Below are 19,681 nucleotides of genomic sequence, written 5' to 3'. Positions count from 1 at the left end.
AATAATTTATTCGATACATATGTTGTTTATAATTATAGCACGACATTGACTAATAATTCATGCGATACATATTTTGTTTATATAACACAACATTGACAAATGATTCATGCAATACATATGTTGTTTATATTTATAACCAACATAATGTTGTGTTATAAATATAAACCATATGTATAACTTGAATTATGAGTCAATGTTGTGTTATATAAACAAAATATGTATCGCATGAACTATTAGTCAATGTCGAGCTATAAATATAATTCTAATATGACATTCTGCTTTAGCTTTGGGTACAAAGCCATGTTCTAATTCGAATAGAACATGGGCTGCACGTGATTGACGTCGCAATTGAAATTGCAACGTCAGATAAATTTTGAACAACGCCAGAGATCAAAATGGACATTTTGTATGGTGTTGCTCGCTAGGAAATTTAATAAAAAAAACATTCTAAAAGTAAGTTTAAATGTTTTTGTTCTTTTTTATTGATAGACTGGTGATTTTTCTATAACGCTTTTGTTCATCAAATCAAAATGGCGCCATTTCGAGCGTCTACTATAGGTCCGCTTCGAAGTACAAAAGTTAAAAATATTCTTATTAGAATCGAAATAATTCTATCATGCCATGCTCTATACATATGTTGTTTATATTTATAACACAAAATTGACTAATAATACGTAACGTATGATTTTTATATTCATTACAGAACATTGTTTAGTTGATTTGACAAGTTTAGATGTTAGTTGTATTGTTACAGGGTTATAATAATACAGCATTAAAGAATGCTGCCGCTGCAGGATACCTGGAGGTTACACGCCTCTTACTTGACAGAGGATGTGACATAAATGGCAGAAACGTATGTTATAAGTTATCTCTTAAATAAAATAGGACGTCATATTCCATTGTCTATTCGTATTCCCTCGGATAATGTAGCTCTTCAGGATTTTTTTCATTTGTTTTTTTTAGAAAAAGTGGTTTTAAAAAAGAATACACTGGATCATGTTAATATATGATTGATATATCATCAAATACCTGTTATAGTTATGTTTGGATCACATTTAACTCATTGTTTGTGAATGAATACTTAGATGATACCATATTATATAATTGTTTTAACATGGCAGTTCTTATGAATTTTTTATCATCTCTTAACAAATAGATATCGGAAGATGTGGTGTGAGTGCCAATGAGACAACTCTCCATCCAAATAACAAAGCATGTTTTATATTTGTTGTTTACGTATAATAAAGTTACAAGTGTGACTGGTCATTTTATTCAGTTTTGTGTTTCTGTTATTACTTGAAAGAGGATTTGTTACAGAAGCCAAAGTATGGTATATGTTATATTTTCTGGTCACATTTCCTTCGGTAAACCCCAAAAAATCAAACAGAAGTATTTGATTGAACTATTTTAAATGGGATGTCATATTACCTGTCTTGTTGTAAGTTTTACAGTTGTTTTTTTTTAATCAAAGTAACTGAGGGTTGTCCTTAATCAGATAATGAAATTTTTTAGATTTCTTTGAAACAGTAACATAAAACAAGGGGTTGCTTACACTGGATTAGGACAAACTGACATATTAAGATTTAATTGAAATATCAACTAAGTTTTATAGTGTCTTGAACTGTACCAATTGATCCATTTTTTTTTTTAAATTTTAAAGTTGTTTCTAAAATTTTAAATGTTGTGTTTATTTTTATTACACAAAATTGATAGTTGATCATACAAGTTTAAATGTTAGTTGTATTGTTAAAGGGTTACGGGTATACAGCGTTAAACTTGGCTGCTAGAAGTGGACATCTAGATGTTACACGCCTCTTACTTGACAGAGCATGCATTTATTTAACTTGTCTTTTTCTGCTGAATCCATTGATAAAAATGTTTTTCAGACAATTCTTGAAAAAGTGCTTTTTAACATGCGCAGTTTTGACGAAAGTTTTAACCTCACTTATCAGTACATGTTGTATAATTGTTGTTTATGTAGAATATAAATACAATTGTGTCTGGTCATAAATTCTAGTTTCGACCACTGACTTATATGATACATATTCTGTATGCATTTATTTAAGAATTGAATGCTTCTTTTTGTAAATTTATTGGGTGGTAAAAGCGTTGACCGAAGTACATTTTGTATGAAGCGCGGACGCGCTTCATTCTAAAAATGTACGCACGGTCAACGCTTTTACAACCCTATAAGTTTCAAAAAGAAGTATTCAATACTTATAATTACATTTTTTTAGCTAAAATCATGAAAACACGATTTTTATCCAGTTTTATTTAATTCACCTGTGCACTTTTTTGTGGGACCTCGTGTCATCATGCATGATAAATGTTATTGTCTGATGCAATTGTTTACGGAATAACATGTTAGCCAATCAGAATAACGTATTATAATGAAACTTACTTCTAATGTAATTATTACAAAATATTATCCAGTTTCTGATGTCAGTTATATTATTTCAGTATGGATATCCACCATTAGTATTAGCTGCGGGTGAAGGACACCTGGATGTTACGAGGCTCTTACTTGATAGAGGATGTGACATAAATGTTACTACCGTATGTTATATGTTATCTTGTTGTTTATACATGATTCATGTTATCTATATCTCATATATAGGCTGCAGTGCAGGCGATTTGGTGTCACGATATCACAGTAGCATGGGTTCGAATCCCGGCGAGGGAAGAACCAAAAATTTGCGAAAGCAAATTTACAGATCTAACATTGTTGGGTTGATGTTTAGACGAGTTGTATATATATATAATATATATATATATACGAGTCTAAATTGAAAACTACGTTCAAACCTATGATAGCGTTGGATAAAAACCGCAATTTTTATACGTGTGCATGTCAAACATATTTCGTTGTAGAAGGATCTAAAAACAGCACAAACAACATTTTCCAAAAGACCAAAAACGTGAAAAAGTATATTTAAACAAAACGCATTCGACTAAGAGGTCGAACAACTGATGTTCTGTAACCCTGCTGACTGCCATTGACGATTGCCAAATAAAATTGATCACAAGATGTAACAAAATGGATCTGAATATAAATTTAATACGTCACAGAAAAAAAAATTGTTAACTAGTGGCTACGATGTAGTGCCACAAACATTCGGTGTCAATATTTCTTTAGTACACTAGATCTAGATTTCGACAATATATGTCTCTTCAGTGATGTTAGGGATCGAAACGGTATTTGGAAGGCCATATAATTTACTCCCAATTTAAGATTGACTTTTAAGAGACAATATAGGATGAACGGATCATAAAAACCGGAGGGAAAATATGATACATGCCCAAACAAAAATTATAAACGAGTCTAAATTGAAAACTACGATCAAACCTATGATAGCGTTGGATAAAAGCCGCAATTTTTATACGTGTGCATGTCAAACAAATTTCGTTGTAATATATTCTGTTATTACTTGACAGAGGATGTGTCACATAAGCCGTTATATGTTATCTCTTCTGGTCACGTTCCCTTTGGTCAACTAAAAAAATGTGAATCAAACAGAAATATTGATAAAACTTAACCTGTCTTGTTATAATTTTTTCAGTTGTTTTTTTAAGTAAATGTTAAAAAAGGTTGTCTTAAATCAGATAATGTAACTTTTTTGATTTCTTTCAAATAGTAATTAAAAAAGTGTTGATAACACTGCATCATGATAAATCTACATATTTCGATTTAATTGAAATATCAACAAAGTTTGATACTTGCAATAGTTATATATAGTTGGATCACATGTTAATCAGTGTTTTGTATTGAATCTATTGACATACATATTTATAATGTCAGTTGTATTATTCCAGAATTATGGAAGCACAGCTTTAATTGAGGCGGCCGAGAGTGGACACCTTGAGGTTACACATCTCTTACTTGACAGAGGATGTGATAAAGACCAAACAACTGTATGTTAAATAGTATCTCTTCAGTATGATCACATGCCACTTATGTAACTCATGTTGTTAATCAATAAGGTTTAATGGACATCAAATATTGGATAGAATTTGATAAAATTGGTTGATAGTTACCCTGTGTTGATGAACGTCAGTCTACGGATAATATAGCTATTCTGATTCCTTTACAAGATGACACTGGATCATGTTAATCCAACAGATTTAGATTCATTTGATATATCAACAAGTACTTGTAACATGTTACTGTTAGATATAGTTTGATCACATATTACTCAGTACTGAATCCATTGACATACATAAAAACGAAAATATATGTATCATAAAAACATTGTATTAGGCTAATGCTATGGTATCACACAACACAAGGATAGTTCAAATAAAGAAATAATTGCATACAATTAACCCTAAACTAGTATAAAGATCATCATATTACACACTATAATATTAAGTGTACGAGATGGCGGGTTAATAGTTTTCTCTGAAATCTATCGAAATCGTTGATCGACGCTTCAAGTCGAAAATAGATACATTTTATATATAAAATAACTAAATGTTTACCGTGTGAAAACCAATCTTGAAATGAAAAATTGCAGGGATGTTATTTAACAGGTAATGCAAGTTAGTAGATTTCAACTGATGTTTAAATCATCAAATGTATAACAGAACTTTGGTAAACAATTTTGAAACAGTGAAGTAGAAAACAATTGCTCCACTCAAGCACAACCGGAAAATCCTCTCACGGTTCTCATTGCAGAACCAAATGTTCTGCGTGTGTAGATTACCAGCCGTGTTTGGTAAACAATTTTGAAACAGTGAAGAAGAATACATCTTGCAAGAAATTAAATCATTTTTATTAAAATTTGTTGTTTATGTTTAACGTAAAAATTTACGTAAAATTCACCCCAAACGAGCTAATATTCATCTCATTGTACGGAATGAGAAATGATACTCTTTTCCATGTTTATTGGTGATTTTAATTGTTGGGTTTAGTTGAATTATTCAGTAAACTGAAACGTGTTTTTCAGTCAGCATAGGTGGTTGTTTAACAAGTACAGAATCCATACATATCAATACCGTTACAAAGTTGAAAACAACACGGTCAATAATTTCATGCGTACGAGGCGCTTTTCTTGATTTACCTTTATCAGAAACGCTCAAAACCAAACATTTGAAATCCGAGTATTCTCCAATCCAAGTCTATCTGTTCCTATAACCATAACTTTCCATACTTATTATTCAGCTTCTGTATTGAGGAATGATAAGTTATGTTTGTGTTTACTTTATTGGTACATGTTGCACCATGTAAGCCATTTTCAGATTTGCCTTCCTGTTTGACATGTCATTGAAATATTATTATACACTCCGAGATATTTAACAATATTTTGGTTACATAATTCCCAGCTGCTGGTTTACAAGAGGGATGAAAGATACCAAAGGGACAGTCAAAATCATAGATAAAAATAAACTGACAACGCCATGTCTGAAATGAAAAAGACAAACAGACAAATAAAAGTACAAATGACACAACAGAGAAAACTAAAGACTAAGCAAACGAACCCCATCAATAACTTGGGGGTGATTTCAGTCGTTCCGGAAGAGTAAGCAGATCCTTATAAGAATTGCTTTGATAAACGATCCAAACCTTGTATTATTGGGTTGCACTAGTGTTGCCATTATCAGATCATCCCGACTGTCCCTTCTATAATACAAAGATTTTAATTTTAATTTTATTTTTTTCCATTAAGTAAACTCATCATAGAAACCAGGATTTAAATTTCATATTTACGCCATATGCGCGTTTTGTGTACAAAAGAGTCATAAGTGACGCTCGAATTCAAAAAATGTTATGAAGGCCAAATAAAGTTCGAAGTTGAAGAGCATTGAAAACTAAACACTCCTATGAGTATTAAATTAAAATAATTAAAACCCGGAAGTGAACCAATGGACCAATAACGTTTCAAGACTTTAGAACGTTACAATAGTTATCAAAGGTACCAGGATTATAATTTAGTACGTCAGACGCGCGTTTCGTCTACATAAGACTCATCAGTGACGCTCATATCGAAATAGTTATAAACCAAACACATACAAAGTTGAAGAGCATTGAGGATCAAAAATTCCAAAAAGTTGTGCCAAATACGTCTAAGGTAATCTTTGCCTGGGATAAGAAAATCCGTAGTTTTTCGACAAATTCAAAAATATTGTACATCATTTAATCTGTTAATTTTATGATTTTTGATTTAAAAAATAATACAAATGGTTTAATGCATGACGATACCACCAAAATTAAGTAATTGCGTAAGGAAATTGAAACCGGAAGTGAATGTCTCGTATAAGCCCATGGGACAATACGACTTTTTCCATATTGGCCCTGTTTTGTCCGTTTCAAGACTTTAGAATTAAAAACATTCAACATCATTTAACCAGTTTATTTTATGATTTTGATTTAGAAAATATATATCAAAGTTCTAACCCATAACGATACTACCGCAGTAAACGTAGGTAAGTTGAATCCAGAAGTGAATATCTCGTATTTTCCCAGGGGCTAATAAAGCTTTTTTCCGTAATGGCCTTGTTCGAAAAGCCATATTTACTCCTAATTTGTATCGACAGTGGAATTTTTACAGTATTGCACATGCTGATTTGTCCGTATTAGGGCTGATTTGCTCATATCATTTAATAAATTATATTATTACTTGACAGAGGATGTGTCACAGAAGCCAAAGTTTGTAATATCTTTTCTGGTCACATTTCCTTTGAACAACACATTTTTTTAATTTTAATCAAACAGAAATTTATGGTAGGATTAAATAAAATAGGATGTTATATTTCCTGTCTTGTAATTTTTTCAGTTTTTTTTAGTAAAAGTAACTAATTAAGGTTGTCCTATGTCAGATAACGTAACCTTTGCCAGTAGTCAGCACTTCGGTGTTGACATAAATATCAAACTATATGGTCATTTTTATAAATTTCCTGTGACAAAATTGTTTTCCAAAACTAAGGATGTTCTTATCCCTGGAATAGATTGCCTTATCCGTATTTGGCACAACATTATGGAATTTTGGGTCCTCAATGCTCTTCAAATTAGTACTTGTTTGGCTTTATAACTATTTTGATCTGAGCTACACTAACAAGTCTTATGTAGACAAAAAGCGTGTCTTGCGTATTAAATAATAATCCTAGTACCTTTGATAACTTATTAGATTTTTTTTTAAAGTACCTAAAAAAGTGTTGATAACACTACATTATAATAAACCTACATATTTGGATAAAATTGAAATATCAACAAAGTTTGATACAGTGCAACTGGCATAATGCAAGACCTGGGTATTCTAACATCCTGCTTTAACCGACACGTTTTTTAGTCCTAAAATATGCTTATCCTTGTAGAAAAAACCCGAGTATTCCGACACCCTGCTTAATCTGACATTCTCGTTCTGGTCCCATAGTATGTCGGATTAGGCAAGTTACACAGTACTTGTTATAGTGATATATAGTTGCATCACATATTATTCAGTGTCTTATACTGAATCTATTGACAAACATAAGTCTTAATGTCAATTGAATTATTCCAGTATTTTGATAAAAGGACAGCTTTAATGAAGGCGGCCGCGGGAGGACACCTGGAGGTTACACGTCTCTTACTTGACAGAGGATGTGATAAAAACTGCACAGATGTATGTTAAATAGTATCACTTCAGTATAACGTATGATCTAATGCCACTTATGTAAATCATGTTGATAATCAAACAGGTTTAATGGACATCAAATATTTGATAGAATTTTATAAAATTGGTTGATATTATACCTGGCGTCTTCAACGTCTACAGATAATATAACTATTCAGATTTGTTTTAAAGATGACACTGGAAAAGGTTAATCCAACAAATTTAAATTTAATTGATATATCAACAAGTACTCGTTACATGTTACTGTTACATATAGTTAGATCACATATTACTCAGTGTCTTGTACTGAATCCATTGACATACATAATTTATAATTTTCTTCAAAAAAGTCATTTGTGTTAATAGAGGTTTCTCAACATCTTACGAACGGACGAAACTCTACGAACGTATCGTTATGGAGCAGTAATTTTGTTATAATAAAATCCATAATTAATGTCTACCGATACTGCAGTGTGTTTAAAAGACAACAGTTAACAACTAAATATCCTTTTTTGCAACCTTGTATTTTATTGTTGTCATTAAACATCCGTGTTCCAATTTATTTTCTGTTGTTGACTGTTTCGTTTTCTTACGTTGAGTTCCGTTAGTTGACATGTCGTATATATGCGTTCAATTTATCTCCCTTATCCATTCAAAAAGATTTTTTTTATAATGTCCTTGATTAAAAAATTCAACACATCTAGTTTGCAATTGGTTGATTGATTGTTTGGTGTTTAACGTTCAGTGGCAAACATTCCACTCATTTCACTAGGAAATTAGCGTTTGGTAAAGGATTGATAAATGATCGAGATAACACAACTTTAATATATTTCATATATCCACACGTCCCTTCTATGGGTCCAATCGGTTTGAGTTACTATGAGTTTCATTATTTCGTATCGGAGAGTATTTTGAATAGATATGTCGTTACATAGATTTTTTATTTCTAATATCTATTGGGAATCAGTTAAAGAAATTCAAAGGTGCACTCGATCTATAGTTACTAGTTAGCCCTAACACAACTGGTAGGCACATAGTTATCAAAATATATATATTTATATATTACACCCCTAACTAAAAAGAAAAATGAGAAATATGAAAAATATAGAAATATGCACAGTATGCCATAGAAGCTTAGCGAAAACACTAAACAAGAAAAGAAAATATGTATATACTCATAATTATACTATAGAGGAAACATACACACATAGAATAAGAAAGGCCATGATAACCAAAAAACACAATATATAAGTTTAAATATGTATTTCAATATTTTCCTTTGTTTTCTTGTTAAGTCTACCAATTTATAACAATATATCAATAAGAAGAGATCATTTGGATTTTAGTGGTTGGGGCAAAGAAGTTATCCCGGAACTTGTTGGGATGTTTTCTTTACAAATTTAAATCGAAAGGCGTTCACTCCTATATTTATTTTACCTCGTGTCCACGAAAGAATATTTACCATTAATCAGCTTCTAGCTAAGATAAAGAAAAATCCTATCCCTTTCGATCCATATACATGAATCTATATTTACCTTTTTCACATATACTGAATAGTGATGTTGTCCTCATATTAATTAAAGTTTCTTGTACAATTACTGTCCCTTGATTAAATATTTTTCACTTAAATTTATAGATCAATAAGACTTTCAACTGTGTTGTTTGAACAGTAAATTGTATATTATATATTATATAATATCAAATAAATATAATATGTATTTGATTCAAAATGGTTTTAAAAAATCAAGCATGCATATTTTATATGTAAAAGACAATTCAAAGGGAAGAAGAGCACAGCCGATAATCCAAAATTATAAGATACATTACTGCTCCCTCTTTTCTCGTTACGGCAAGTTACGTCAAGTTAGGTCGATTTTCGTTCGTTCGTGAGATGTTGAGAAACCTCTAATATGACTGTTCTTTTGGCAGTTATGACGTCTTACAACAAAACATATTGTTGATTTGTTGTTTCTGTACAGCTAAGAAATTTACTTGAATTTCACCTCAAACGAGCTAATACTCATCTCATTGTACGCAATTAAAATGATACTATTTTTCATGTTTCTTGGTGATTTTTCAGTTGTTGCGTTTAGTTCAATTATTCAGAAAACTGAAACATGTTTTCAGACAGATTAATTGGGTGTTCAACAACTACAGAATCCATTCATATCAATACTGTTACAAAATTGAAAACAACACGTTAAATAATTTCATGCGTAGGAAGTGTTTTTCTGCATTTACCATCATCAGGAACGTTGAAAGCCAAACATTTGAAATCCGAGTATACTTCAATCCAAGTCTATCTGTTCCTGTAGCCTTATTATTCAGCTTCTGAGTTATTTTACAATGTTTAAGTTACACAATTCTAAGCGTCTGTTTTAAAAGAGCGACGAAAGATACTAGTGGGATACTAAAAATGATAGGTCGAAAATAAACTGGCAACGCCATGGCTAAAAATGAAAAAGACAAACAGACAAATAATAGTACACATGACACATGTACATTATAGAAAATTAAAAACTAAGCAACATGAAACCCACCAAAAACTAGAGGTGATATCCGATGATCCGGAAGGGTAAGCAGATCTTTATAAGAAATGCTTTGATAAACGATCCAAACTTTTTATTTTTGGGTTACACTAGTGTTGCCATTTTCAGATCTGCCCGGCTACTTCCATAATACATTGATTTAAATTTTCATTATTTCCATTTAATAAACTCATTATAGATACCAGGATTAAAATTTTATACACGCGTCTCGTCTACAAAACACTCATCAATGATGCTCGAATAAAAAAAAATGTTTGAAAGGTCAAATAAAGTTCGAAGATGAAGAGCATTAAGAACCAATAATTACTAAAAGTTTTGCCAAATATAGATGAGGTAATCTGTTCCTGAGGTAGAAAAAACTTTGTATTTGAAAAATTCAAAGTTTTGTAAACAGTTTATTTATAATTATGAACATATCAATGGTAACTCAAGTCAAGTACATAGACTTTTTTGCCAATTTATGATAGAGAGTGTGAGTACATTTTGTACAAAATCAGTTTCAACTGCTTGTTTGTCGTTGATAATCAATTATATGTGACTGGATATTTTATTTCTTTTTTTGCAATCATTTATAGAAAGTGTACATTTTAACATAAGAAAGTTAATTATTTTGAATTATGACAATTTGAATTATAGAGTGACGGAAGAACATCATTACATTTTGCTGCTGAGGAAGGATATCTTGCGGTAACAAAATGTCTGATAGATGAAGGGTGTAGTCCCTGGACTAAGACACACACGGTAAAACTATCTCCTCACAATTGTGTCAAAAAATAAGATTTACTAAAGATAAATCCAAACTAGACATATGGTTAACTGAGGTATATATGTTTATGAATTTATGAGATAAAGATCGGTTTTGATTATGATGTCCCTTAGGTCAAGGACAAAGGATATAGATAGAATATAATGTGTGTTTTGAAAGATTGCAACCTTCCTTTGATATGTGAAGATCCCTTTAGATATAGGTTTTCAAGTCGCCTGTGATCTAAGGTCAAAGTAGTACAACAATCAATTAAAATTAGGTAATATGACTGTCTAAAATCCTAATTTATATTGGGGCCAGGGGTTAGTGAGCTTTCTAAAAAATGGTTGTTTGATTTAGAAGTGCATTCTGTAGAATGCAACACGTATGACTGTCTGTGCTCTCTATGAAAATGTTAAAACAATGCACAGATACCTATATGTTTTCGTTCTTTTTTTTTGGTACATAAATTACTAGTATACCGTTAGACTAAGTTTTCTTGTTTTAATTGGTAAACATTTGTCATTTTGGGATCTAATACAGCTGACTATTCTGTATGGGCTTTGCACATTGTTTAAGGTCATACGGTGACCTATAATTGATAATTTCTATGTCATTAGGACTCGTGTGGAGAATGTCTCTTTTACAATCATACCACACCTTCGTTTTTGTATATAGAAAAACAACTCAATGGATTTATTCAAATCTAATTTTCTCTTGTCATAGCACAAAATTGAAATTATGAGGTTTGGACAATCCTCTTTACGTTCGCCATCATTAGCTGATTGGCCATTATGACAAAAGTGTGTCATAAATCATATCTGATATTCTTCCTCAGTCATATTAACCTTCCATCATTACCGAACTGAACAAAAAAATAACATGACGGGTGCCGTTTACGGTTCAGAGAATGCGTACCTTTTTGGAAAACCTGAATTCACTCCCGGTTTTAAGTGGAGTTCGTGTTGGTTCTTAATTATTATTTATAACTGTTGATGTAAATGTCCTTTGGTTTTTTTTAGTCTTTGTTTACTCCTTGGTTTTGATTGTTATTGTCTTTTTACAATTTGTAGTGTGTAAATTTTGATTATGAAGCACTTCAGACAAATTGTGATTTGATCTTTTTGCTTTTACACCAAAAAAAATTACAAAAGGAAATATCCAATGTTTTGTATAGTAGATTACATCAAATGAATCGTACAGTTATCATATTCTTGGACATTTCTCTTAAAAAAAGGACACTTACCCTATGTTTACAGATGCATATTAAGAATTATTTCTTTGTTTTTTCAGGGTAAGACTCCCTATGATCTGGCAGCAAACGAAAAGAATCAAGACGTGGTGGACTTCCTGGAGGTACAGTGTTTGTATTACTAACTTGTTTTTTGCACAACTTTTTTGAACTCTTTGTCCTCGATGCTGTTCGAGTTTGTACTTGTTACGGTTTTCAAACTTTTGTATCTGGGCGTCACTGGTAAGTCTTGTGTGGACATGATGCACTTCTGGCGTATTGAAATTTTTAACTTGTTGCCTTTTGTTAGCTATTATTCTTGTGTTTCTTTGTCAATTTTTTCTCCTATTTATTTATATTGTAGTCCTGTAATGTTGTGTTGTCATTTCAATGTTATATTTCACATGGCCATAAAAAGGGGAGGTTTAAAAAATCAGGTTCAACCCACCATTGTTTCCTTAAATTGAGGGAAACGCATTAAGTATAAGAGGAGAACAACGACACAACATTAAAATATAACACACACAGAAACGGACTAAGCATTAGACAAAATCCGATGAGAATAACAAATATAACATCAAAACCAAATACTTGAATTTGGGATAGAAAAGTACCGTGACACGTCTAATAGTAATGTGAATTCACACTCAAATATAAGAGAAAATAAACGACACAAAGGAAACACAACGTTAACATGTAACACACACACAAACGAACTATTATATAGCAATAGCCATATTCCTGACTTTGTACAGGACACTTTTAAAGAAAAAACATATTTTACCCCGCCACATTGTTTATGTACCTTTCCATAAGTCAAGAGATTGCAGCTCAGTAGTTGTTGTTGGCTTATGTCTGAGTAGGGGGCTTAAATGACCTCAAATGGTCGATGCCACTGCTGGTGGACGTTAAATCCCGAGAGTATCAGCATCACTTCCGTGTTGACATTCATATCAGTATTGTAGTCATTTTCAAAAATTTCTTGTTAAAAAAACTTCGAATTCTTAAAAAAACTAAGGATTTTCATTTCCAAGGCATAGATAACCTTCGACGTATTTGGCACAATATTTTGGAATTTTGGGTCCTCAATGCTCTTTTGACCATATATGGATTGTTAAAAAGTCTAAAGAAATTCTGGATAATTTAAAATCTAGGTCTGTTTCTGAAATTAGTTCTAACAAAACATTTGATTTTTTAACCCTCTATACCACCATATCATGTGTGAAATTATATAATTTTTTTTTAAAATACTTTGGACAACACAATTATTTAATATTTTTTCAACCCACAAATTCTCCTCCTAAGTCTGTTCGCACCCTGTACGCCTGTAACCTTTTTAATTGTTATGTTTTGAATCAAAGTGGAATTTTTACGGTTGTATAGTTCACCGAGCCCGGAAATTAGTATACGATTCGGGTAAATTATGGCAACATAAGTATACCGGTGTTCAAAAGTCATAAATCGATTGAGAATTTGTATTGGAAGGCAATTTTAAAATTATTTGGACAACAAATGATACGACATAGCACATTATTTAACCGAAACCATAACAAAAAAAACAAAACTAAATACATCATCGTGAATATTGGATGTACAAATACCGACACACGACGTACAGCAATGTAAATAAACTCATCATAGAGACCAGGACTAAATTTGGTATATACGCCAGACGCGCGATTCGTTTACAAAAGACTCATCAGTGACGCTCGAATCCAAATAAGTTAAAAAAAAAAATCAAATAAAGTACGAAGTTGAAGAGTATTGAGGACCAAAATTCCTTAAAGTTTTGCCAAATCCAGGTAAGGTAATCTATGCCTGAGGTAGAAAAGCCTTAGTATTTCAAAAATTCTAAATTTTGTAAACCTATAATTTATAAATATGACCATATCAATGATAATTCATGTCAGTCCAAAACGTGCTGACTATTGGGCTGGTGATACCCTCGGGGAAATAAATCTTCACCAGCAGTGGCATTGACCCAGTGGTAGTAAATAAACTCATCATAGATATCAGGACTAAATCTTGTATATACGCCGGACGCGCATTTCGCCTCATAAGACTAATCATTGACGCTCGAATCCAAATAAGTTAAAAAAAAAAGTCAAATAAAGTACGAAGTTGAAGAGTATTGAGTAACAAATTTCCTAAAAGTTTTGCCAAATCCAGGTACGGTAATCTATGCCTAAGGTAGAAAAGCCTAAGAATTTCAAATATTCTTATTTTTTAAACCTATGATTTATAAATATAACCATATCAATGATAATTCATGTCAGCACAAAAAGCGCTGACTATTGGACTGGTGATACCCTCGGGGAAATAAATCTTCACCAGCAGTGGCATTGACCCTGTGGTAGTAAATAAATTCATCATAGATATCAGGACTAAATTTTGTATATACGCAGGACGCGCATTTCGCCTCATACGACTCATCATTGACGCTCGAATCCAAATAAGTTGAAAAAAAAGTCAAATAAAGTACGAAGTTGAAGAGTATTGAGTAACATAATTCCTAAAAGTTTTGCCAAATCCAGGTAAGGTAATCTATGCTTGAGGTAGAAAAGCCTTAGTATTTCAAAAATTCTAAATTTTGTAAACCTATAATTTATAAATATAACCATTTCAATGATAATTCATGTCAGCACAAAACGTGCTGACTATTGGGCTGGTGATACCCTCGGGGAAATAAATCTTCACCAGCAGTGGCATTGACCCAGTGGTAGTAAATAAACTCATCATAAATATCAGGACTAAATCTTGTATATACGCCGGACGCGCATTTCGCCTCATAAGACTAATCATTGACGCTCGAATCCAAATAAGTTAAAAAAAAAAGTCAAATAAAGTACGAAGTTGAAGAGTATTGAGTAACATAATTCCTAAAAGTTTTGCCAAATCCAGGTAAGGTAATCTATGCCTGAGGTAGAAAAGCCTTAGTATTTCAAAAATTCTAAATTTTGTAAACCTATAATTTATAAATATAACCATATCAATGATAATTCATGTCAGCACAAAAAGGGCTGAACATTGGGCTGGTGTTACCCTCGGGGAAATAAATCTTCACCAGCAGTGGCATCGACCCAGTGGTAGTAAATACACTCATCATAAATATCAGGACAAAATTTTGTATATACGCCGGACGCGCATTTCGCCTACAAAAGACTCATTAGTGACGCTCGAATCCAAATAAGTTAAAAAAGCCAAATAACTCACTATAGGTATAGTAGTCATATTCCGGAATCAGGTCACGTTCCGTATATAACAGACAGACACATCGTATAGATCAACCAATTCTTGATTGTGTTCATGAAATTAACGGATTGTCATTTTAAATCTTGCCTCCTCGTACCTTTTTGAACAGTTTCTGCGTAAGGAGCACACTCTTGTATATGAGTATAAAAAAGAAGATGCAGTATGGTTGTCAACGAGACAACTCTCCACAAGAGACCAAAATGACACAGAAATAAACAACTGTGTTTCTTTAAAAGTAAATTTAAACAGAGGCAAAAAAAAAAAAAAAGAGTACTGGGAATTAAACAGCAGTGTATTTCAAAATGAAGACTATGCTGAAATAATTAGGAAAATAATTCAAAAATTCCAAAACAAAGCTAAAACAAGAACAGATCTTGACATACTGTGGGACAATTTCAAAATAGAAGTTAAGGACAAGACAATAAGCTATTGCATAACAAAAGCTTATCAGCAAATTGGAAAACAATAGAACAGAATAAAATAATATTATAGACAAATGCAATATTTTAAAACAATAATAACATATTTAAAGAAAAAGTTAATAAAGGAAATGAAATAGGAAAACTCTATAACGAAAAAAATAAAAGGGAATCAAATAAGAGCACGGGTAAAATGGGTTGAAAAAAAAAATACTATGAAAAAGAGAAAAAAGAAACAAAATGTAATGTATGTGTATAATCACAATAATTTATCAAATATATTTTGTGAAATATTTTATGTTATGAATACTAATATTATGAATAAATAATATCTCTATAATATATACTATTAATGACAATGTAAAACAATTCAAACGAGAAAACTAACGGCCTTATTTTTATATAAAAAAAGGGAAAAAAATGTGCAACACATAGAAAACGACAAACCACTCTATTACGGGCTCCTGACTTGGGACAGGCACATACATACGTAATTTGCAGGTTAAACATGTTAGCGGGATCCCAACCATCACCCTATTCTTGGACAGTGGTATAACAGTACAACATAAGAACGACCTATAAAAATCAGATATAAAAGGCTTAACTCATTAGATGGACACAAAAAACCAAGTGGACGTTGCCGGGTACTTGTACATCTCACCAACAAAAAGACACTAGGAACAGATCTGAGAGTTCTCGCCGTTTACTGACAGCTAGTTCAATGCCACAAACAGCTAAAACAAATCATGCATCTATGACTTAATTATCAATCTGTACACTTCAAACATCTAATGGATTTAGTGTAAAGATGTCATTAACAGTCAGAGAAAAAACATGAACATGCAATACAGTGTCAGTATAGTGTGAACATACACGAGCATAACGTTCAATTGAGATATATACATTACCTACGATGGAGCAGAGGGAATGTTACTGGAAAATTAATAATTGGGAAGTTGAAATTATCTCGTTTGTCATAGATTTTAGTGTGAAGTCGTTTACTTGTGTAAATATTGAGGAAAACATCAAGGTATTCACTTAACTTGAATTGATTATCAGTTTTCATTTGTATTGGATTTTGATTTTAGTATAGGCATCCAATAACAGTATTTTGTAGCGACTTAAGGTGGTACTGAACACTAAAGGGAGATAATTTTGTAAAACAGCTCAACTTTTTTATCACGTTGTTTTGTTAAGGAAATATTAATCTTCTCAATGATAAAATTTAGTGTTTGTCAAACTGCTGTATAATCAATGAAATATTTCTCATAACGTGGTTGGTTCAAATTTATTGAAATATTTAAATATTTGTCAAAGAGTCTAAGTTAACATTTTGTCAAAACTTTTATGAAAATTAAACGAGCCAAATTTATTTTAGTCAATGTTTTGGGTACCCCTTTAAACCAAGGTCCCACAAAGACAAATTATTTGACCTGTGTTCAAGTCTCTAAAAAAATAAGGAACTTTATTGTACTCATTATAGATTTTATGATATAAAGGGTATAATTGTCTTTTCTTCAGACTGTCATGCCAGAAAAATTCCCTGTGAAACTGCCTCCTCCATTGCCTCCAAGGAGGCAACAAAAGCATACAACATTTGATGAAGGTAAATCTTCTAACAATATTCTGCGTTTGCATTATACATGTTATACACAATGAAATACTTCATCAGAATCTTTGTAAAATACATATATTGGAAATCTTGTTAAAATAATTATTCGGGGATTTGAATAATCATAAATCACCACTGAAATGACCAAATCTTACAACTCTAAAAATAAATAATACAGCACTGTATATCAGATGGAGTTCCTTTTTTTTTATTATATAGATTTTCATACATTTTCCTGCATAAAAAGATTGATATTTGAAAAGCAAAAGCCATTACTGTTGTCAAAAGATCAAAGAATACCTCATCATTATTAAATAAGTTGTACATTGTTGTAAAACACTAATTAGTTTGACAATGGGTCATTAATTAAGCTGAGTCTCTTTGTTTATTATTTAATTAGGAAAGAAATTCTCAGTAAATATTGTGATTGAAATTAAAAAAAAAGTATGCTATGAAAGGAAAGTTAACATTAGGTTAAAATAATTTAAAATGTAATAGCCGTATTGAATACACTTTTTATATGTATACTTGAATTCAATACAAGGAACAAAGAGGACTTTAGTTTAATCTAGTATTTATGCATGCTTTAGTAAATTTGTTTCCTTTTTATTTTGATTGAAATAATGTGTTGCATATGACTTGAAGTTGAACAACTAACTGTTGATCAATGATATTTTGTCGCTTTTGATGCGACTGTCATACAAGTGAGAGGTTTAGCGATATAAAACAAGGTTGAATTCATCATTTTTTAAGAAAATATCTGTACCAAGTCAGGAATATGGCAGTTGTTGTCCATTCGTTTCATGTGTTTGTGCTTTTAATTTTGCCATTTGATGATGGACTTTCCGTTTTGAATTTTCCTGTGAGTTTAGCATTTTTGTGATTAAACTTTTTTGTATTGGCATATTTTATTCCTATCTAATTCAATTGGTCCCGTCCCTTCAGTCATGGTCTTTTGCCTCTGAAACGTCTTTGCACCGGATACTTTTATGTTAGACATTGTTAAAGTGTGCGATTTCTGATAAATAACGGGTTGTTAAGCCTATTTATCAATACATGTTAAACGCATATTTCAATGGGTTGTAGAAGAAAAATACTAACATTGCTTTTTTATTGTTCTAAGTCCAAATAATAGTATTTATGGATAAAGTTTTAATTACAGATCTCATTCAGACAGGGAAAAAGTCTGCTATGTTAAACAGGTTACTTGGCAGTGGAACATATGATTCCTATGACATGCGCTGTATGGTCACAGGTCAGTTTGGGGTCGGAAAATCGACTCTTGTCAAGCTCTTAGCTGGTGATGTCGTCCCAGAAGGAAGACATCCTACAGATGGAATTTCCCTAATAGAAGGTCGCTGTGGCCTCGATGTTGAAACCAAAAGCTGGATTTATATTGATCCAGGTAAGAAAACATATTTTAAAAAATTTCTCTCAACTTCAGAATAAGTTATTGTTTATATTTGAAAAAGTAAAGACAGTGAAAACATTTGTACAAAATTCTATATACAAATATGAACACAGAATTTGTATACTACATTTAACATATGGATTAACACAAAAACATATTATTTATTTTTTTAGAATTTCTGCCAAATGTTTGCTTTTTATGTCTGCGAATAGCTTTTTGTTGACATAACACTCATTAAATGGTTTGAAGCATTCCTTAAAAGTCACCAGGAAACCTTTGATTTTGGTAAACCTTAAATGAAATTTCGATATTACATTCCAAGTTAAAAGACAATAACAATCAAAACCAAGGAGAAAACAAAGACTCACAAAACCAAAGGACAATTACATCAACAGTTATAAATAATAATTAAGAAAGAATACGAACTCCACTAAAAATCGGGAGTGAAATCAGGTGCTCTGGAAAGGTAAGCAGTTTCTGCACCGTATACGGCACCCGTCGTGTTATTTCTTTGTTCAGTTCGGTAATGATGGAAGGTTATTAAGACTGATGAAGAATATCAGATATAATTTCTGACACACTTTTGTCATAATGGGCAATCATCTCATGATGGAGACCGTAAAATTTCTTGAGTGATGATCTTAATTTGATTGATTCATAGCCCTGTCTTAACAACTTTTGAGAAAGCAGTATTCCTCGTTCAAAAAATGCACAAAATACATTCTTATAAATCTTTCTAAGACTGGGAAGTCAATAGTCAACAGTTGGTGGTGTTTACAGAGAACATTCAGGTTATAGTATGGCAATAAAAAAAGAAATATAGACCTAGAGTATAGATCATAAATATCCAAGTTCAAATGGTTAATAGGCGCT

At 31.7% G+C, this 19,681-nt stretch overlaps 1 protein-coding gene across 1 annotated transcript in view; it reads left to right on the top strand.

Moving 5' to 3' along the window:
* The first annotated feature begins 3,792 nt into the window (after nucleotides 1-3,792).
* LOC134690278 (uncharacterized) overlaps nucleotides 3,793-19,681 on the top strand; it is a 32,721-nt gene continuing 16,832 nt past the window's right edge. Inside the window, exons 1-6 of the mRNA XM_063550255.1 lie at nucleotides 3,793-3,912; nucleotides 7,497-7,598; nucleotides 10,775-10,879; nucleotides 12,177-12,239; nucleotides 17,307-17,391; nucleotides 18,560-18,802. Of these exons, the coding sequence (XP_063406325.1) occupies nucleotides 3,793-3,912; nucleotides 7,497-7,598; nucleotides 10,775-10,879; nucleotides 12,177-12,239; nucleotides 17,307-17,391; nucleotides 18,560-18,802 (718 nt within the window). The remainder of the gene's footprint in view (nucleotides 3,913-7,496; nucleotides 7,599-10,774; nucleotides 10,880-12,176; nucleotides 12,240-17,306; nucleotides 17,392-18,559; nucleotides 18,803-19,681) is intronic.

Source organism: Mytilus trossulus, chromosome 11 (assembly GCF_036588685.1).
Source record: "Mytilus trossulus isolate FHL-02 chromosome 11, PNRI_Mtr1.1.1.hap1, whole genome shotgun sequence".
Lineage (NCBI taxonomy): Eukaryota > Metazoa > Mollusca > Bivalvia > Mytilida > Mytilidae > Mytilus > Mytilus trossulus.
This window is presented reverse-complemented; position numbering and strand designations above follow the sequence as displayed.